Raw genomic sequence first — 22,104 nt, 5'->3', positions numbered from 1 at the left:
GGATGTGTCTAGAGCTGATGATGAAAAATTCATTCTGAAAACTGTCCCCTGGAAGGAGGAAGAGCTTTAAAAAAATCTAAAAAAAAAAAAAAAAAACACTTTGAAAACAATACGTAAAAGTGGATCTCTTCAATAATTGCTCCTTTGTTTTTTCCAGTTACAGATGAAGACCAAAACACATCACCAGCCAAAAACTATAACCACAGTAAGAAAGCATCCTCAGTGGTGTCAGTGGTGACAAGTCCCCTGGGGTTCGTTTGAAAAATACATGTTGCCAAACTTTCGCATCATCATAGTTCAGCTAACCCTTAAGTAAAATTTAGATTCAGTTGTCCTTTAATTGAAGCAGCCATAATTGTCGCTGATTCTGGGGGTGAGGAGGGGGTCAGTATTCTAAAGCAAAGTAAAGGGGTCGTCAGCATGGGCGAAGATTGGGAAGCAATGGGACTTAAATCAAAATGCATGGAAATGACAGACAAGCCAGCAGAGCGGCTCCCCAGGGATGGACACCAACAGAAATAAATCAGGTAAAAGAATGAACATGGATTGGTTTGGCAAGCAGATGTGAGAAGGAAGTTTACTTCACACACCACGGGGCCTTCTGCAACCCAGGGAGGTGCCTCTGGGGCAGTGGCCCTACTGTCGGGCATTTTTATGCTTTTCTTCCAGATATCCCGCGAGCCGTGGTGACCCAGGGGCTCCTCCCAGCCATACTTCCTGGGGGTGGATCTCTCTGGGCTCAGGTGGGTGTCATCGCTCCTGATGACGTCGTTGGGGTCCACTTGCTCCCCAAAGTCCTCCTCGATGCTGCTTTGCCGGGTCAGCGTCCGCCGCCGGGCCAGCAGAGGCCTCAGGCTTCTACAGGGACAGTGCCCAGGGCCTGGGCTGCACTTGGCCGTGCTTCTGAAGCTAAAACGCAGCTCCTCCTCCTCACTGCCACAGTCCAGGCCACTGTCGGGGCTCCTGCTGGCCACGCGGCCCAGCCGACAGCCTCTGTCTTCCAGGACGACGTCCTTGGCAGGGGGGCCGCCCCCAGGGCCCCTGGCTTTGGCTGGGAGCCAAGAGGCCTGCGGGGCCTCATCCCCACTGCAGGCCCGGGCCCTGGCCCTGGCCGAGTACCCTAAGCCCTGTCTGTGCAAGAGCTCCAGGTGCTCTCCCTCCTCGGCTACTTCGGGGATACTGAACAGCCTCTTACTGTGGTGGGTCAGCTGGGGGTGCTCAGGCCGCTCCGGGAAGGCTCCTTCAGTGGGGCTACTCTGAAAGCACTCCTTAAGGGGGTGGTGTGTTAACATGGGTGTGACCAAAGTGACACGGGGGTAAGGAAAGAAAATAGACACAATTAGTCTCAGAGGCGATGAGGGGCAGCAAGCATGTGTGTACTCGTGGGGCAAAAGGCATGCTCTGACCCGGCTCTGAAATGAGAACACAAGGTTAAAGAGATGGTGCCTGGGCGGGGGAGGGGGTGGTGTCGGGGGGCACGCCGCGGTCATGGTCACCTGGAGCAGGTGGTGCTCTGAGCAGAGGAGAGGCAGGGGCAGGGGGCAGCAGGGGGCACAGCCCTCGGAGGCCTGCACCCTGAGGAGGCTGCACCCACTGGCTGCCTCGAGGGGGTCCTGGCGGCAGAGGTGGGGCCCACGGGGCTGTGCCCATGACTGCCCAGGCCTCCCTCCCTGCCTCCCTCGCTTTGCTGGTGGATGAATGCGGAGCCACCCCACACCAGGAAGTGCCTGGTCACTCTGTGCCCACCGGCCCTGCAGAGGTCCTCTCCACTGGGGCATCCCCGAGCCCATCCTCCACGCCCACTGAGCAGGGTGCACACCTGGGCTGCCTCACCAGACAAGGTCCTTCCTCCTGGGGTCCCGCTTGGGGCTCTGCAAGCTGGCGACCCTGGTGCATTCACCTGAGCGGGCAGGCGCAGGGGCTGGAGCTCAGTGCTGGTGGTAAGGCCTGGCAGGGCTCCCTGGCTGCTGACCCAAACCCTCCCCTTTGCTAACCTGACACCCAGCGTGTGCTTGTTAGCATGAGGAAGGGGGCTAATCTGGGGGCTCCCAGGGTAGGTGGAAGCTGGCTCAGCTGCAAGGAATTGCCATGGGCAGGAAGCTGAGCCCAGCAATGTCAGATCCCCAAACTGTCGGACTTTCTAAAGAACTCAGAAGTCCAGATCAGCCTGTAAAATCTCAGAATTTAGAAAAAAAAGAAATAGCGTACAGGCAAGGCCAGGTGAACCTGCAGCCATCAGCAGCCACTCTGCCCACTGTCAGCTCCCAGGCGGCCTCCCCCAGGAGGCCACCCCAGCTGGCACAGCAGCACTGGGCCAGGGGGTTTTATACAAAACTCATTGCTCTCTGGGCCTCTCCCTGGGACAGAAGGCAAACTTTTGCTTCTTTGCTAAACTACTTGCAGGAAGTGCCCTCCCTGGAGCTCTCTCCATCAAAAGGAGAAGTATCATGGAAAAACAGATACAGGCTTCGCCCAGCCTATCTGTGAACACATGCAGGCAGCTGGGTTCTGGGGCAAAGCATGGGAGAGTCGGGGGAGGCCTGGGCTTGCCTCCCTCAAGGATGAGTTCTGCTGGCCAGTGATGCCTTGGGAGCTGTCGGGAAGCCAAGGAGGAGCCACTAGGAGTGGCAGAAGCTGCCACCACGTGGGATTTGCACAGGACTCCAGCATGTTCTTTGGCGACAGAATAACTCTAAGGCCCTGCCAGGGGCCTTTGCTGGGCGAGCATCTAAGTCTTGTCTACGCAAGTAGGCAGTGCGTTGGGAGCCAGAGCTGTTACCTTCTATCCACTATTCAAAACACATGCCCCTTTGTTCTAGAGAAAGTCCACGGTCGGGTGCTTAATCCCTCACTGGGATTTTGCTCTCCATGGCTTTTCTACTTGCAAAGCCCACAAGGGTCCTAGCAGCTGTCTCTCTCCCCCCAGGGTGGGGACAGCTGGAGGACCGCGGCCGCACTGCTCGCCCAGTGCCTGGGCATGCACACGAGGGCAAGCCTCCTCCTTGGCTCCTTGGAGGCTTCATGCCCAGGTTCCGTGAAGGTGACCCCCATCACGCCCACTAGTGGTGGCCACACTGGGGGTGGAAGTGGAGGATGGTAGGCCCTGGGGGGCGGTGTCTGGGAAGGGGCCTGTGTGGGTTGCCCCTGGCGCCCTGCAGTCCTCTGGCTTCCGTGCCCCCTGAAGCACCTACCACCACAACTTCTTCCTTGCATGGGATGTGCAAACCCCCTGGCTGGGCGGCTGGTCCGCAGGCCCCCCGTCTGCTCCAAGGCCTACTCTCCAGCTGCTGGCTCTGCGATTAGCACTTGAGGCTGGGGCAGGGCAGGGGCTTCCCTGATTTGTTCCTTCCCCCTAGATTCCTGGTACTGAGCTGGGCACCCTGAGGGTTCACACAGACTCTCCCAAACCCCTCCTCCCAGACTTTTGGGCCAAGTGCAGGTCAGGAGGTTGGAGAAATTCCTGAACACAAACTCAACCATGAGGAAGAAGCCGATTGCAACCCATGGGCTTTCCCCAGTAGAACAAGGCCTGTTGGAGCCACTGCAGCCCCAGCAAAGAGGCAAGGGACGGGAGCTCCAGGCCGCGCAGAGGAAGCCGGTGACCAAGGGCCACTGACCTTGAGGGCGTTGTGGGATGTGCCACTGGGCCTCCTCCTGCCCCCGTCCTCCAGCTGCATCTCAGAGTAGAGCTCTTCCTCGTCCTCCTCCATGATGTCAGAAAGGTCAGAGCCCCGGCTGCTCTCCGTGTGGTATTCGTCTCCATGGCAGCAGTGAGGCTGGTGGCCAAGATAAGGGGACACTATGGAGCCCCACAGAGTCAGGGCCACCCAGGCTCTCCTTGCAACCTTCCCCTGCTCTGTTTGCTTGCGAGCCCCACACTCATGTGTGCACGCATGTGTGTATGCATGTGTGTGTGCATCCGTGTGTGTGCGAGTGCATGTGTGCGCGTGCATATGTGTGCATGTATGTGAGTGCATGTGTGCGTGCATATGTGTGCAGGTGTGTGCATGCGTATGTGTGTGGGTGTGCATATGTGCATATGTATGTGTGTGCATTCGTATGCATGTGTGTATGCATGTGCGTGCATGTGTGCATATATGTGCGTGCATATGCATGTGCATGCATGTGTGCATGCATGCGGGTGTATGTGTGTGCTGAGTGCATGCATATGCCTGTTCATGTGTGCGTGTGTGCATGTGCGAGTTGCTCCTGTCATGGAGAGGAAGTCCTGGATGTCCCCATCTGTCAGGCTCAGGGAACCAGGAGGGCAGAGATGGCCTGCCCAGGTCTGCTAGCTCCGAGTCAGCAGGAACAGGGAGAGACCCTTGTAGGCTCTGGTGGCAGCAGTACTCGAGCACATGATACGTGTGCAATGGAGAGCAGCGGCTGGTGGGAAAGTGCATGTATGTGCACCATACACAGACATGTAAGATTTTTTAAAGTACCATATAGTCTAACACACACGCACCCTGGGCTATCTGGAGAACAGCCCCATCCGGGCAGGAGGTGGGCACCCTGCACTGCCCAGGCTCACCCTGGGCCCATCTCAGTCAGGGACGCATGATGGAGCCTGTGCGTGCAGGAGGCAGTAACAACGTAATGGAAAAGCCTCCTTGAGGATGAAGGGCGCACACGGTAATGTGCATGGGAACACAGACACCGACAGCCCTGGCCAGGACCGTGACGTCGGGGTGGCTTGAGGCTTGGCGTCCCGCTCACCCAGAGTGTCCCACATTCAGCATCTCGAGTATTTAAAGCCAAATAAGTAACATTGCAACAACTGCACACCCTGACAAGCTCAGATTTACGAACAGGTTCTATTTCTGCTAGATGGTGTTAACGTTCTTTACATTCCCGGTGGACAAATGCATTTCATAGCAGCCCATGACACATTTATTAAGAATACTCTGGTTTTGGGGATGCCTGGGTGGCTCAGCAGTTGAGATCTGCCTTCGGCTCAGGGCGTGATCCCAGGGTCCTGGGATCGAGTCCCACACTGGGTTCCCTGCAGGGAGCCTGCTTCTCCCTCTGCCTGTGTCTCTGCTTCTGTCTGTGTGTGCGAGTGCGAGTCTCTCACGAATAAATAAATAAATTTTTTAAAAAAAGAATACACTGGTTTTCATTTACAACCATAGATAAAGACACGTATGCACTTCTGGCCATGTTAAGTTCGTGGCTTGCGAAGGAGGCAGGAGGCTCTGCAAGCCTCGGCAGGGAGAAGTGGCCCAGAAGGTTCTCAGCCTGAGCCTCTGTGGCCTGCGGGTAGAAGCTATTCCAGCTGTAATTCTCTCACTTGGTGCCAAGTAGAAGACATACGACAAATGGCTTTAAATACACAGAGACCAGGCTGGTTTTCACTCAGTCTTCCCCGGGTGTACAGGAAACTCCCCTCCACAAGGATAGAGTCTCATCTGATTCCAACCCAATGATGTCAGAACAAACTCATGGGATGGAAGGAGGGGTCTGTTGCTGGCCAGATACATCACTCATAAGCTATTGGTAGGAATCCTGTTCCTCTCTTGGTGCTGGGCACATGATCCCAGTCTGCCCAGTGAGAAGTAGCAGGACATCTGATGGAGCTTCTGGAAAAGACTTTTCTTCCAGTTAAGAGCAAAGTTCCTGAAAAGAAAGCCTCCTCTTTTTTTTATCTGTCCCTTCCTTCTTTCTTGGGGTGCTGTCACATAAGGAAGTGATTGCTGAAGCTTCAGCAGCCACTTTGTAGCAAAGAGGGGAATATCAAAAGTGCGGAAAATTCAGAAGTGAGAACCCAGACACAACTGGCTAGCTGAATCCGCCTGACAACTTCCTACCTGAGGCTTCTTATATCTCGGGGTGGGGAAATGTCTTCATCACCTTCGTCATTATGGTTGGGCATTCTGTGTCTCTTGTTAAAATTAAGGCAAGTAGAATTATTCAATCTTGCAGACAAAGAACCTGCTGGTTGAGAGCCTGGGTAACCTGCCTGCAGAGCTATAGCTAGCAGCAGCAGGGCCAGGATGTGACCCCTCGTGTGTGAGTCCAACATCCCTGAGGCCATGACACTGCCCTGCCTCATGTGTGCTGCTGGTTTCAGGTGACCTGGTCCCTGCAGTCATTCCCTGACACCCCTGAATCTCCAGCCCTTTCCATCTCTTGTCCAATCAAGGATGCTTCTATTAGAGCACATGATCAAAATTTGGAGACAAAACACAAGGCGGGACACATCTGCTCGGAAGAGTCTGGTCTGGAAGGAGAAGCACTGACATTTCATGCTCTGGGTGTAGGATGTGGACCCTCTCATTTCAGGTTCTCCCATGGTGCCTCACACATGGCAGATGCTCAGCAAACATTTGTCTGATTCATAAAAATATATGAACAAATGGTGGGTTCTAAGTTGACCAGATTATCATCTGTAGGTTTACCTGGCCCACAGAACACCCTAACGGCCAGGTGTCAGCACAGGGCAGCCGGGGAGGTGAAAGGTTCCCATTTAGACTTCTGGAACTGTCCCAAGTGAGGTGACACATGCACAGGCGTTGTTAAATGCAAACTTCCCCAAGGGCCTCAGTGGTTCTGGCTCCAGACCCTGCACGGGGCACTGTGGCTGGGGAGGCCCACAGGGACCCCGCTCCCACACTCACCTGCTTGCCAAGTTCTGAGCCTTTCAGAAAGTCGTCCACCGAGGCACCTCTCCTCTTGATGTCCGGGGAGTCATAGCTGTCCTCCTCATCTGAGTTCATGTACTGCCCACTGCCCCTCTCCAGGAAGATGCTCCTTTTCTCTAGCTTGGAAGGAGAAGGAAAGAAGCTGTCAGGAGGGGCCGGGAGGGGGAGGGGGCCTCCAGGTCCCCGTATCTTCTGGGTTCAGCCTCTCCTTCGCCCAGCCCCCCACCCTCCTGGGAGCTACTGCAGGCAGGGACCCGTGTTGGGTAGCCCAGCGCTGGCCTCTGATGCACTGCCCCCTGCCCCTGACCAGAACCACTTCCTGCCTCTGCTGGAGGTGACCTAGGGATACCAGCAGAAAGTTCTCTCTCCATCTGTCTCCTTTGCCCAGCTCTTGACCTGATCGACTAATTTTCTTGAAAAACGAGACTCAGAGGTTCACTTTCTCTCCATGCTTTTGAAAGGTGACCTGGCAGGGGAGTTGGCAGCCCCAGAGACTGGCTCCAGCCTGTCCTTGGGGACCCTGCCTGGGGGTCTCAGGGCTGCAGGATATGTGGCTGCCATCCCAAAGAGTGGAGGGCCACGGTCCACTGCCAGGCCCCGCCTGCCCACAGAGCTTCCATACACCCAACACTCAGAGTCAGGCTTCTGCTTTGTGAAGATGACACAAAGGCGGTCAGCCCCCCATAGGTGTGCATACTTGGAAGCACTTCCCTCATCAGAAGTCACAAATTAGTGTTTAGTTGTTTTTTAAGTATTTGAAGCCAATACTGAACCAAATGGGAGAATTCACAGAAAAACCTGGATTCCCAGTGTTTCAGGAGGCCCTGAAAGCTATCACTGCACCTCACATCCCTCCTGGCTGTCCTGTATATGACCTAGCTCTGACCTGTAGGGTCTATGCCCTTCCTGAGGCTCCCTGGCCCGGTCCCCACCCCAGAGGCAGGCCAACCCGGCCCATGGGACCTCCAGGAAGTGGGGGTCCTCCAGCATCAGCATGGATGTCAGAGAGGGCGCTGCCAGGGGTCACCAACCTGGAGAGACCAGCAGACATGCTGGGTGCCCCGGCAGACCAGTACACCTGAGGAAAAGATGGGAACTTTGTCCCCGGTGGTGGTGGTAGGGCACATGGTCTAGTCCAGTTCCAGATTCTACTCTCCAAGGCCTGGATGGGGGACACACTTCATAGGTGTTTCTTAACTGTCACGTCTCATTGCATATCTTGTCTGGAATACGGCCCCACCATAATCCAAATGCTCCCCGTCCCCACGGCCTGGACAGTTTCCAGTGACAGACATGAGAGTATATTTATATACATGCATGTCTGCAGGTAGGGATATATGTAGATGCACGTGTATATACACATCTGTCCATATGTGCACATAAGTAGGTCTCTGTGTCTGCAAACATGTCTATGAGCATGTGCACACACACACACACACACACACACACAGCTATAGCTCTGAAGCATGCAGAACTAAGATGTGAGCCTCGTTCAGGGAGAGGGTCTCTGAGCTGACCTCCAGAAGGCACCTCCCAGACCCTCAACACAGACCAGAGCCTAGGTAGCAGGCTGCTCACTGCCTGTTTTCTGGTCTAAGCCAGACTGGTAGAGAAGCATTTTCTCCAAGTACACGTGTCCAGAGTCACATACTGAAAACATTTTGATTCCATCAGGATCTGGCCAAGAAAGCAATCTGCGGGGAAACGGAGGCTGCATGGCATGGGCATCCCTCCCTCCCAGGCCAGGCAGCCCCTGGGCACCAGCATTGCGCAGCCCCCTCTGCAGCCTCACGGGTGCCGATGGTGAGGGACAGGTTGCCTTCCAGGTGACATGGAAGCAGCGACAAGCCCAGCCTTACCCTGCTGCTCTCGGCCACTCTCTGCGCAGCTTCCCGGGCCATAGCCTTGGCAACCGAGGTGGAAACCGGGGTGCCCTGCGGCTGCGGGAGGATCCGACTGGGCGAGGGGGAGCGCCTCCCCGGGCCTGAGCCCTGCAGGCTGGGCGGCTCCAGCATGTGCCCGTGGACCGGGGCTGGAGCCCGACCCTGCTCCCAGGCCTCGTCCACTGTGATATGGGGACCCAGGTGTTCATCTTTGGTATCGAGGGCTCCGACACTTGCTAAGGGCTTCGGTGTGGGAGCAGTTCTCGGGTGGGGGGTTGGAGGCACCAGGAGGTCAGGGGGAATGGCAGCGGTGGTGGAGTCCGTGGACTCGCCCTGTGCAGAGAGGGTCCGCACGGTCACGCCCTTGGCTTCCAGGCTTCGCAGCCGCACGAGCTCCACAGCTATGCTGTCTGCCATGGGGGAGATGACCTCGGCCACCTGCACACAGAGAATGCCCGTCACAGGAAGCCCGCCTCCCCGCAGCTTCTCCCCCTGTACTTGACAGCCCGTCGTGCCTGGACACCGGGGCCCTACCCATGCCCAGCCCAACCACACGCCCGGCCTGAAGATGGAAGCAGCCTCGGAGGGAGGAGCAGGCTAGGGGCTTCCGAAGACCCAACACGTGCAGTTGTTGGAGGTTCCCAGGCACCAACGAGGGCCGTGCCTTCCCTTCCCAGTCCAGACCAATTCAGATACAGACATGAGGCCTCAGAAGATCAGAAACCAGGTGTAAACTGCCAAAGCTGGGTGGGGAACCAAATGGACTTCCTGCTGCCATAGAGCGAGGACAGCACCTCATCTGTACAGGCATAGCCTGCCTGTGGGCTTCCCCACAGAGGGGGAGCAGTGGGGAGGAGGGGGAGCTGAAGGGAGTCCTGGAAGAGGAGGAGGGGAAACAGAGGGGAGTCCTGGAGAAGGGGGAGCAGAGGGAGGTTCTGGGGGGGAGGGGAGCAGAAGGAGCACACCCCTGCAGGTGGCAGCTCCCAAGGACCAGGTAGGAATAGCTCAGATAGGCACTTGCATCTGATGTGTCACCCCTGGCTCCTTGGTGGGAACAGGAGGGGAATAGAGAATGCACAGAAGCTCACTCCAGCCTCCCCCAGGCAGCCTTGTGTGGGTCCATGTCCCTGTCATGCACTGGGATGAGGTTGGGCTGATATGGGGGTCCCTACAGCGGAATTAAGGACACACTGCTTCTGGGAGCCGGGCCAGCTGTGTGTTGATGTGCATGTGTCCCCCTCCACTTTGGCTGGAGGTGCCATCTTTTCAACAACAGTTGGTGGAGTTTATGAGCCCATCATCCATTGAGGGGGCCCTGATTTTGTGGGGTCAAGAGGTGAGTTTTCAGCACCAAGGGGAGAAGAACAGGAACCGCCCAGGGCGTGGGAGTTTGGCAGAGAGAATTCTGGAAAGAAGGAGCCACAGGGGAGAAGGGGGCTGTCAGTGTTCTGGGAGGGAGGAGGGCCTGGGAGAAGCTGTGGGTGCTCTTCAGGAAGGGCTGGTTGATCTTGGGGGCATGCCCCTCCCCTTTGTTCACCGCTCCAGGTTCCGGCGGTCCCCGTGCAACCCCCCAACCAGAACTCACCCTCTGCCCTTTTGCATACACGCCATAGCCAGACACATTGGCCCCGTTGGACAGCCCGGCAGTCGTCAGGGCCGGCGGCTTCCAGGAGACCTGGATGGTGGCTGGGGTGGCCCCAGGGTGGACGGTGACGTCCTGTGGGGGCGCCGGAGGGCCTGGGGGCACAGAAGGCAGAGCTTTCAGGGCCCAGCCCTCTGGCCAGTGAGCAGTTGGTGGTGCGATGCTCAGGGCTCTCACCTGGAAGGAGCACTCTGAGTCCTGTGGCCAGGGCAGGAGGGGAGAGCACGGAGTGGGTGGGCGGAGTGGCAGCAGGGCAACAGCCCCTGGCATGTTCTGAGGCACTGCTGCTCACCTGGGCCTCCGCCTGCCCTCTGCGACCACCTGCGCCCTGTTCCTGGCATGGACATACTTAGCCAGGCCACGGGATTGGCTCAGCTGCACCAAGAGAGCCCAGCATTGGCAGAGGACAGAGATCCCTCCCTCCCTTCTCCCCTCCTTGCTGCCTCCTCTCTTCCTTCCTCTCTCTGTTCGTGGACTTGAGAGAAGGTAGGCGTGGGCCGCATATCACCCATCTTCCCACTCTGTGGGAGGGGACAGAGCTGAGGAGCAAGAGATGGGTGTGAGAACAGCATCTGAGCCTGAGAATCCAGCTCCACACAGACTTTCCAGTCACCCCAGCTAATGCTTCCTGCTGTGCAGTGGCCACACCCAATGTGCTGACTAGGTGCTGAGCAGCCTGTTCAAGCAGCAGGGAGCCAGTGGCCAAGGCCCCGGTCATGCTGCCTGTCGCCCTGTGTGGCTTCCTTCCCTCAAAGTCTGGTGCAAACCTCCCACATCTTCCTGTTCAAACGTACATGGCATTTCATTTGGAAGGGAATGGATGCATAACACCCAGGAGGAAAGCTCTGGGCCCTGCGTACTCCAAGACCTTGCTACAGTTCCCCCAAGGTGTGCGCTTCTGGGTAGGAGGATGCCAGCTGTGTACTGAAGACTTGCTCCATGCCACACATTCCTCTCTTCCTGTGTCCTTCACACCGCACGATGCTCACCACACCTGTGATTCCAGTGCACCCCCACTTTGCACGTGAGGAAATTCAGGTTCAAGGGAAGTCACTCAGCTATTCAGTGTTGGAAGCAGGATTCACACCCACTCATCCCTGCAGCCCATTTGCAAAGGCAGATACGACTCCACTCTTAATAACACGCTGTAATAAAGTTCTTCAAAATTCCTTCACAACCTGGTTCAGAAGTGAAATTCTACCTGGATGGTTAATTTAAACGTGACATATTGCCAAAGAAAGGCAGAAAGAAAGGTTTAGAATCTTGACTCAAAGAGCAGATGTCCTTTCATTCACAATTCCAGCCTCCCCCAGGCAGCCTTGTCTGGGTCCATGTCCCTGTCATGCACTGGGACGAGGTTGGGCTGATATGGGGGTCCCTACAGTGGAATTAAGGACACATTGCTTCTGGGAGCCGGGCCAGCTGTGTGTTGATGGGGGGTTGGGGGGTTGCACGGGGACCCCATCCACTCACCCACTCAGCACAGACTTGGCTACTACTAGATACAAGGCCTTTGCCTTAGAACCAAGACAGCCAGTCGTGTCATCCAAGAAATGTGAAAAAGTCGGAGGCAGGACGGAACATAGATAGGAAAGTAGACACTGGAGCCTGCCTGCCCAGGTTCAGGTCTCAGATCTGCCAATTACTGACGTGGGACCTTGGATGACTATCTTTTATTTAGTTACCTTATCTATGAAATAGATAATATAGCGCCTGGTGGCAACAACTGATATTTACTCACACATCGTCATCATATTATTATTTTACTCCTGCTCAGACAGCTGTGCTCAGTTTCCAAACTTCCCTTTTGGTAAGACATGGCCCTGTGGCTGACTTCTGAAGGAACGTGGGCAGAAGTGGTGGCTGCCATGTCCAGGCTAGCCCACCAAAGTCTCCCCAGGTGAACTTATATGGTCCTTCCCCCTCTGGTTGTCTGGGAAGGAGATGCCCCTGAGGATAGCCTCACGAGTCACATACTGGAAATGGTGAAAACACGGTACGGACATGCCTGGGTCCCCAAATCACCATCAGAAGAGGGCTGCCCATCAGCAATATCTGCATCAGATTGAACCATGAACAAGCTCCTGAGAAATCATGGTTTTGAACGTACGTCCAATCATCCTTACAGCCAATGCCAACAAGCTGTGAGATAAATGAATTGATGTGTAGGTCAAGTGCTTATAGCAGTGCACAGGCTCAGAGTAAGTGGCCTTTCTATGTTAACTATTGTTATTATTTGTTTCAACTTGACTCCAAAGGCACCGGACACCCTCCCATACAAGATCTTGATATCTCCAGCCTCTATATCGGAAGTGGAAGACCTTTCTAAAGGGAACTATCCTTTTGGGTGGGGATCACTTGTTTTGGAGGCTGTTGATAGTTGGATATGTCTGACCAGACTCAGGATTTAGTGATGATGAGTCTGTTTTCTGTCTCTGAGGGTGACTGTTCCTTCCTAAGCACTGCTGACTTCATCAACCTTGAGGGCTGTCTGTCTCCTTCCCTGTGACTGGTCATTGTGATGGATTCAGTCTGCCAAATAAGGGATTGATCACGGAGGCACTCATCCACTCAAAGCTGAATTCCTGCCAGGGCTCTTGGAGACACTGTGGGGTACCACTTCCCCTAATTGCCTCACCACCATCCTCATGACCTGGTAGCATTCAGAAGATGAAAGTGATCAGTGGTTCTTGTCAGAGCCAGGTCTTTCTCCTTGGCTTAGGAAGAATACCCAGCAATGAGAAAAGCAGCCACACCTTGTGGTGGAAAGAAGCACCTAGAACCATTTCAAAAAGCCTCCCATGAACATGTCCAGTGTGATTCATCCTACAGTAGTGGGTAGAGAGGATGTGATCAGTGCCTAGAAAGAAAGGGAACACATAGCAAAACCCACACTTAACCAGATTCCTTTTATTCTCTCTACAACACTGCCCAGCTCACTTCTATGAGAGATAGAGTCCAAGCAGAAAGTGGTGGTCTTGTTGGATTGTGGAGTTAAAAGTCAGCATTCAGTGATGGCAGAGATGATAGAAATTGAGAGAAATCCCAAAGAGTGAAGATCCAATGCAAGTCCCTAACCTCTGTGTGCCCATTCCCCTCAAACTATTCAGTGACTCCTAAATCATTCCTGGGCAGGGCAGGCAAGAATGCCAACAACATAAAGGAAAGAAAATGGCTAGACTATAGAGTTCAGCAATGATTCTGACAGCTGCCCTAGGCTAAGAGGAAGAATTTGGAGTTAAGTCCTGCTAAGTTAGAGAAACTTGAGCTTTCCATTACAGAGAGAGAGAAGGTCCATATCATAGAAGTTGGGATCATACATCAGGACTACAGGCCACATTCTAAAGGCAAAAATGAAATATATTCACCCAAATAAAGCTAAAACAAGCATCTACACAATCTAGATATGTCAAAGTAATGTAACAGTCTGCAAGAATAAACCTCAACACTGCAGAGGTATGGTTACAGCTGTTACTGAGGAAGATAACAGAATCCAGAGTCTCCCCAGGGCATAATCTATAATGTCTGATACACAGTGAAAGTCAGTAGATATAGAAAGAAATGAGAAAAGGTGATATATAATCAAGAGAGAAAACAGTCAGTAGAAGCAGGCCCATAGATGACCCAGATGTTGGAATTAACAAAGACTTTAAAATAATTGTTACAGAGATCCCTGGGTGGCGCAGCAGTTTAGCGCCTGCCTTTGGCCGAGGGCGCCATCCTGGAGACCCGGGATCGAATCCCATGTTGGGCTCCCAATGCATGGAGCCTGCTTCTCCCTCTGCCTATGTCTCTGCCTCTCTCTCTCTCTCTCTCTATACCATAAATAAATTTTAAAAATTAAAAAAATATTAAAATAATTGTTACAAATCAGTTAAAGAATGTATAGGTAAAGATATATGTGGTAGGTGAAGAAATGGAAATTCCAGGAGTGATAAGAAAATGTTTAAAAGAACCAAAGGAAAATCCTAGAATTGAAAACTACAATGGCTAAAATAAAAATTTTATTTAATACTCTTTAAAACAGATTGGACATTGCAAAAGAAGACTTAAAGACAGAGTAATAGACTTAAAGACAGAGTAATAGAAATTATCATAACTGAAACAATGAATAAAATAAAGGAAGTTCATAAATCTGTATTCCAACAGCAAGCAATCTCACTTATGTATAACTAAGTTCTCAGAACATAAAGGTAGAATAAAGTAGAAAAAAGTCTGTGGAATTATAAAGTTTGAAACTTGAAGAAAAACTACCTGTACTACCACTCTTAGCTCCAGGAGTATCGGTAAATTAAAAAAAAAATTGTAAGTAAAATAAGCATAGGCACATTAGAGTCAAATTACTAACCATCAAAAACAAAGAGAAAAATTTTGAAAGGAGTCAGAGAATGACAATAGGAAAGAGAGCTGATTCCTTATACAAATAGAGAAGGCCAAGAGAAAAGCAACAATATTTGCAAAGTCCTGTAATTAAAAAAAAATAGTCTAGAATTCTATATCCAAAGAAAAAAATTAAGTTTTATCTATTTAAGTAATCCCTACACTCAACATGGGACTCAAATTCATGACCTCAAGATCAAGAGTTGCACGCTCCTCCAACTGCGCCAGCCAAGTGCCCCCAGAGAAAAAAATACTTTTAAATAAAAGTGAAATAATGAGAGTTTTTTTGTTTTTGTTTTTGTTTTTTAGAAAACTAAAAGGATGCTGAAAGAGATGCTAAAGGAAATTCTTCAGAGCTAAAAGGAAATCATACCAAGTAGAAATAGGGATACAAACTGATGGAAATTGTCGGTATATCAGGAAATAGACTGTTTTCGTCAGATTCTTCAAAAGCAATTGATTTTTTTTTCATTTTTTTAAAATTTTTATTTATTTATGATAGTCACAGAGAGAAAGAGAGGCAGAGACATAGGCAGAGGGAGAAGCAGGCTCCATGCACCGGGAGCCTGATGTGGGATTCGATCCTGGGTCTCCAGGATCGTGCCCTGGGCCAAAGGCAGGCGCCAAACCGCTGCGCCACCCAGGGATCCCAAAAGCAATTGATTAAAGCAAAAATAATAACAATAATGGATTGAGGGGTTTACAATATATATAGAAATAAAATACATAAAAACAAGAGTGAAAATAAAGGAGCATAAGGGGAATTATACCCTGGTACTATTCTTCCCTTATAAATGAATTATGTTATTAATGTAAGCTCATTTTTAATGAGCTTAATATGCACGTGTCACTCCTTGCAGCAATCTCTAAAACAAAAATACAAAGAGTTATGGTAAAGAAAAAAACAGTTCAGAGAGGAAGAAATGGAATAGAAAAATACAATTAGTTGACCCCTCTCTCCCCTTTCCCCTCAAAAAGGCAGGGAAAGATAAACAAACAAAAAACAGGACAAATGAAAAACAAAGAGCTTATAGCAGACTTAAACAAAGTCATATCAGTAATTGTACTAAAAGTAAAGGAACTAAAGATTCCAGTTAAAAGGAAGAGTGTCAGATTGTTATAACACCAAGACCCAACTATAGACTATTCACGAGAGACGGACTGAAAATAGAGACACAAGGGATTTCAAAGGTTAGAAAAAGATATAACATATAAGCTCTCAGCATGAAAAAGCCGGTGGTCATATGAGTATCAGACAAAACAGACTTCAAGATAAGAAGTAATACCAGGGACTAAGAGCGGCATTTCATTAATGAGAAAGGAGTCAAGGGCAGCCCGGGTGGCTCAGTGGTTTAGCGCCGCCTTCAGCCCAGGGAGTGACCCTGGAGACCCGGGATCAAGTCCCATGTCAGGCTCCCTGCATGGAGCCTGCTTCTCCCTCTGCCTGTGTCTCTGCCTCTCTCTCTCTGTCTCATAAATAAAATCTTTTTTATAAAAGAGAGAAAGGAGTCAATTCCTCAAGAAGAACTAACAATTTATTTATTTTTTTTTTTTTTAGAACTAACAATTTAAATGTGTATGCACCTAACAATGGAGCTTTACAATATATAAAACAAAAAAAAAAAATGAGAAAACTGAAGAAGAAAATAGACACACAGATAATAATCTCAATAATTAGAGAGACTGAGCAGACAAAAGCCAGGAAGGACATGCAGATTTGAAGAGTTCTATGAATAGGTCTCCTGTGTCCCATCTGGGAAGCAGCTTGCCCTTCCTGCAGCCACTGGGCACTCTGCACACAGGCTTCTGGGCATCATCTGCCTTGAATCTTGGGGGCTGCAAATACTAAGCCAGCCACAGAGGGCAGGGCGACACCTCAGCTCAGGAGGAATTCCAGCCCCTCTCTCTTCACTCAAGTACCCAGTTCACCTGGCACTGGGAGGCTGAGGGATGCACAGGGCAATGCTTGGCCCAGGCTGGAGGGAGGAAGGCTGGCCACCTCTTGGGGGGGGGGGGAGGCAGGCGTGGCCTCTGCAGGGACCACAGGACCCTGGTGCTGCCAGCTGGGAATGATGTGCCTTGTTTGTCTAGGCCCTTTTGAGAAGTCCTTTTCAGAAGATGCTGTATGTAGTGTTGCAAACCCTGAAAATTATCTTAAATTCTGATATGAAATCTACTCTGAACCCCAGCTAGAAATTCCACACCTAGAATTTAGGTACCACAATGGCTACCAATGAAAATACTACACTTCCTGCTCCAAACAATTCATACAGCTGGTGTCATCCTAAAGCACGCATTGCCCATCCTTGTGCTGATAGCTGTTCCTGGGACATGCAGCTCTGCAAACCTGTGAGCCCACCTGTGATGTCCTGTTTCTAGTATCGGCTTGCTGAAAATATGCCAGATCTGTCTCCTTGGGGGTGAGTGGCTTCTCATAAAGCGGGGGGGGGGGGGGGTCTCTGGAGTTCAGGATGTGCCAGCTTTCTGCTGAGTGGGTCACTCTATCCAGACCAGAGTTTTCTGAGGGCTTGCATTGCATCCTGGAGCTAATCTAAGTGTTTGGAAACCTGAATTCTCTCAGGGTCACCAGTGTTCCCTTGATTACCCAGCTCTGGCACTTTTATCAGCTCTGGACCAAATGCAGTGTCCCCAGAATTCATGCTGAAATCCTAACCCCCAGGGAGAAGATGCCACCTGTGAACCAGGATGTGGGTCCTCACCAGACCCCAAATCAGTCTCAGACTTCCAGCCCCCAGAACTGTGAGGAGTGACTGCTGCTATGCTCTGGCAGTATGCACAGACTGGACATCAGCGATGGGGGGCTAACCTTTAGGACGTGCCCTGAGCTCACTCCTGGATCCCAGGCTCTCCATTTCACCAGGAGCTTGTCTAGAAGCCTGTCCTGATGGTCCCAACGTGTGTGCTCCTCATCTCTCCCAAGCACCCCCCACCCCACCCTGTGCCTGGTGTTTCTCATTTCTTCATGGCCCCCCAGCACTACCACATGACTTTGTACTAGGCATTGGGGAACAGAGGGGTCCTCATTATCCCAGTATTTGATCAGGAAACCAAGTCATCAATGGAACACGAATGTGATGGCCTCTTACAAATCAGTTCCTACTAAGGCATCCCTCCCTCCTTAAGGTAGCATCTGCTCCACCCGCCCATGACATTGCTGCTTTGTAGGTCAGACACTGGTTCATTGTGGGCTTTGCAAATGCTGGGAAAATACAATGAAACAGAAGTGAATCCATCACAAATTGAAAAGCCAGTCTTGCGTTAGATGGAAGACTTGAGGCAGCTGGTAAAAATGATCCTGGAAAAGAAATGAATTTTTTGTAAAAGCTTCTGATGAATGAGGTTGAGCAGGGCTGGATTAATTAATCACAGAGAGAAGTCCAATAAAGAGACTGCTGAGCTGGGTGTTTCCGAGGAATCTCATGTGTAACCCAGGCCTGAGAGAGGCTCTAGGGGAAACAGATTCTGCCCTCAAATATTCTTGCAAAAATGACCTTCTTTGCTCCAAGAAGGTTGCCCTCCCACCAGGGGCTCAGGCTCCCCCCACTGGGCACAGCTGGCTGGCTTGGAAGGTGCATCATGGATGGCGAAGACCAGCACAGGAATGTGTGCAGGTGTGCCAGCAGCTCGGGGCCCAGGGGATCTGAGACGGGCAGCCCCGCAGGCTCATGCACCCAATCCCTTTCTTACGACTTCTCAGGGTGTGCGTGGGGAGGAAGGGGAGCGCGTCACTTCTAGCGCAGCAGAGGCCGCACAGGAGACCTGCTGTCATGACACATCCGATGCGCCCGGGACCCCGAAGAGCGTCTACAACAGAACCTCACACCTTCTATACAAATTCATCCACACGTGTGATTTAAAATGAGAGGGAAAGAACAGTTTTGAAGGAGCCTAGGCACTTTGTTCACCATTCCAGTCAACGAGCACGCAGATGGGAGGGACGCCACGGGGGAGATGTCCTTTCCTGTCCCCAGATGTGGCCTTACTTCCTCCTCTCTTTTCTGGGGGGCGGGGTGCTTCTTGCAGATGCCAGTATGAGAAGAAATATCTTCAAAATCGCGGTGCCTAAACAAAATCCGCACATCCTCCCCCGCCCCTCTGGTGCAAATGCACACACTCTGCACATCCTGCCAAATGTGGTAGCTATGTGTGCTCTTCACGCCCGCCCCCTCCTGCCAGCCCTCCCCCCTCCCTCGGGGGCCCCACGGAAGGACAGGGCTCACCTGCAGGCAATGTGGAGAACTCCACAAAGGCCTCCTTCTTCTCCCGCTGCTCCAGGGGCAGCTGCCACGGCATCTGGTGGGGCTTGGCCAGGACCTTCACCTTGTAGGCCATGTTGGGTCTGAGGTTGAAGAACTGGTACTTGTACCTCGCAGCCTTGACCACATCAAGCTCCTCCTCATTGAGGAAGATGACATGGCTATAGTTGCTGTTGGTGGGCAGCCAGGAGAGCTGGGCGGAGATCTGTGTAATGTTGTCCACACGCAGGTGGGAGGGGGCCACCACCACATCCTTGCCCACCAGCAGCGTGCACTGCAGCTCGTCCGAGCTGCCCCTGCTGGTAATGCATTGCACAGAGATGCGGTATGTGCAGGCTGCTGTGTTGAGCTTCTCGATGAGGGCCTTGGTTCTGCTCCCCAGCGTGAGGCTCACACGCGTCTCCTGGTCCACCAGCACATTGTAGCAGCTCACTGTCCCCCAGCCCGGCGGCACAGCCGGGGGATCCCAGGCCACAATGACACTTCTGGCGAGTTGTTTGATGAGGGTGATTTTTCTAGGGTAAGGCACGATGTCTTCTCCGATTTCATCGACGTTCACACCCAGCGTCCCTGCACCGTCGTCCGTGAGGCCAGTGTCTATGTGAGTGGAGGCATGGAGGTCCAGAATGTTCTCCCCCTCCAAGCCGATGCTGGAATGATTGATGAGATTCTGGTCCTGTTCACTCCCCAGTGTACTTGCCAGTCGTGACTCATTGTCCTGGACAAAATCCACAAAGTTGGAGGGTACCAAACCCCTCTGCCCATCCAGGAGCTCACCTGTTGGCACAAGGGCAGCAAGATCACCTGATCTGATGGTGGGGCCCCTGAGGTCCCGCCATATCCTCTGTGTGGCTCCCCAGGAGGGCCGTACAGCCGAGCAACAGGACCACAGCAGATTCTACAGGTGTTTACAGGAGTCTGATCAAATGTCCCCTCCACAGGACTCACTCCCACCACTTGCCATCTGCTACCCCCGAATCCAACCTGCAGGGTAGCCTCCTCCCTAATGTGACCTGACATCACCTCATTCAGCTACCTGCATATGGACAGACATAACCAAGCCTCCCAACTGGGTTGACACCCCAGAGAGCAGGAACCTCTCTCTGTTCATCACACTGAGCTGTCCTCGGATACCTGGCACACAGTAGGTGCCCAGTAAGTGTCTGTTAGACCCACAAATCTGCATGATGTGAGGGGGTCGGAGGTAAAAGAAAAGAAAAGAGGAAAGAAAGAAAGAAAGAAAAAGAAAGAAAGAAAGAAAGAAAGAAAGAAAGAAAGAAAGAAAGAAAGAAAGAAAGAAAGAACCATCTTACTATTATCTTTGCTGGAGCGGTCATATGAATAGGAATTAAAAGGTGACCTTTCCCCCCTTACAAAAAGCCCTGCATGTGTCATAATAAGTCCCCATGTACCATTTGCTGTGCCACAGAAACTATCCATGTGGTGCCAGCCCACCTGCAGGCTGAGTGGCAAAATATGTCATCAAACTAGCTCTCATGGCTCCGGACGGCCACAGAGGGAACCCCTGCTCAGACTGCAAAATGTTTCTCAGTTGGGCTCAAAGCCTGTGAGCAGCAGAGGTCTGAAAAGCTGAGGAGTGTTTTGAGGAGCCTCAAGGATGCCAGAGTCAGGACAATCTTCCAGCACCAGGGGGACAGGGCCATTCCCACCCCCGGCACCTGGCAGGTGTTGTTGGGGGTCCTGCACCTGGGAGGCTGGGGTGCTGATGCTGGGGGCCCCCACCTCAGGGGACATGTAATGGACCCTGAAAAGGGCGTGTGACATTTAATGAGCCCTGGATTCTCCCAGGACAAATGGCGATCTGCCTCTGTTCCTGGTCCTATGTAGGGTGTGGGTCTTGAGATAGACCACCCTTGCGTCCAGCGCGCTCTCACAAGAGGAGGGGTGGGGATGATGCTGATGGTGGTGACCAAGGCTTACCGTGCACTGGGCCTCATTCCAACCAACAACCCCATGCCTCGTGTATCCTAGGCGGCCCGGAGCTGGGGACTCGCTCTCTCCATTCTACTCAAAGGGAAGGTTCCCACCGCCACATGGACAGTGGACCCTGAACTCTGCAGCCAGCCCGAGTCAGGCCTCTGGAAGGCTTATATGGGCATGATGCCTGGTGTAAATATCCTGGAGCTTTCCAACAAGGGTCTTCTGGTGCCTGCCTTTGGCACATGTTCTTACACTGGTGTGAAAACCAGTGACTGTGGTGTGAATCTATGTTAATTAAGTTCAAGCCACGTCATCACCAGTCATGGAGGATTTCTTGAGTGGGCTGCCCACGATTTCACTACCAACTGGCAACTACTGGTGAGTGACCCAGCCCATGGGTGGGGCTGCCGTTCATCAAGGTCAGCAGAAGCAACCTGACCTCGTGTCCAGCAAACACCAGCATGAAAGCCTACAGCTCCTGTCAGCCCTGGGAAAGCTCCGTGATCCAAGAAAGAGAAGCCTGTTGATTTCACAAGAACTCATCCTTCTGCTCAAGGGTGACAACACAGGAAGAGGCCAAGACCCTTCCATTCTTATGGGGCACCTGACAAGATGGGGACCAAGCTTGTGAGGCTGCTAGTGCTGCCCCCTTGCTTGTCCTCAGGCTAACAAGGGGACAGAGGTGAGGCATCCCGGAGGGAGGAGCTCACATTTTCAGACTTCAAACTGGGGAAGGTGACCATGGAGGGACCCAGTGGGATGTGGGCCAGACAACAACAGAGCCCAGAGGTCAGTGGGATCTCCTTGAGCCAGGCAAGGCTGCCTGTTCTGCAGGAGAGGAAGTCAACTGGGGGAACCCGGGGGTGCTGGGGCAGTGAGATGGAAGAGGCAGGAGATGTGCTCAGGGAGCAGGAAGGTCCTCAGCCCGATGTGTGTGCAAGAGCTGCCCTGCAGACCCTGCCGACCCTCCATGAGTGTCCGAGGTCCGCTGGGGACAGGAAATCTCTCGGTCCCCCGAGGGGAGGGCCTGACAACTGGAGAACTTGGGGTCAGGGTAGAGGCCTGGGTGGTCAGGAGTATCTGGGAGCCTGCCCAGCCGTCAGGGTCCTGGGAAAGCTAGTCAGGCAGGCAGACGGGCCCTGACGGCACACACCCAGACAGACCTTCATAGAAGCCATCCTCATCCATGTCCCCGTAGACGTAGAGGTACTTCCCCGCCGTGAGGGGCAGCTCGGCTTCGGGATTCTCATTTGGCCCATCAAACGGGTTGTAACTGGAAGAAGGAAGGACATTCCTGAGTAGATGCTCTACATGGAGGCAGACACGGTGCCCTCTCC

The 22,104-nt window shown here is 52.5% G+C and overlaps 1 protein-coding gene across 50 annotated transcripts in view; it reads right to left on the bottom strand.

The window, feature by feature from the left end:
* The window catches only part of RIMBP2 (RIMS binding protein 2), a 221,612-nt gene that overhangs the window by 18,610 nt on the left and 180,898 nt on the right, over window positions 1-22,104 (bottom strand). For 30 of the 50 annotated variants that reach the window (XM_072722640.1, XM_072722633.1, XM_072722648.1 and 27 more), the window contains 6 exons: window positions 21,931-22,040; window positions 18,791-19,603; window positions 10,113-10,264; window positions 8,504-8,965; window positions 6,621-6,764; window positions 3,618-3,776 (listed from right to left, as the gene is read on the bottom strand). In XM_072722640.1, the coding sequence (XP_072578741.1) occupies window positions 3,618-3,776; window positions 6,621-6,764; window positions 8,504-8,965; window positions 10,113-10,264; window positions 18,791-19,603; window positions 21,931-22,040 (1,840 nt within the window). Of the gene's footprint in view, window positions 1-590; window positions 1,269-3,617; window positions 3,777-6,620; window positions 6,765-8,503; window positions 8,966-10,112; window positions 10,265-18,790; window positions 19,604-21,930; window positions 22,041-22,104 lie in introns of all 50 variants that reach the window. The other 20 variants (XM_072722620.1, XM_026017062.2, XM_072722625.1 and 17 more) reach the window with 1 other exon arrangement.

Source organism: Vulpes vulpes, chromosome 10, assembly GCF_048418805.1.
Source record: "Vulpes vulpes isolate BD-2025 chromosome 10, VulVul3, whole genome shotgun sequence".
Taxonomy (NCBI): Eukaryota; Metazoa; Chordata; class Mammalia; order Carnivora; family Canidae; genus Vulpes; species Vulpes vulpes.
Note: the sequence above shows the minus strand (reverse complement) of the source record. Positions and strands in the feature narration are given on the sequence as shown.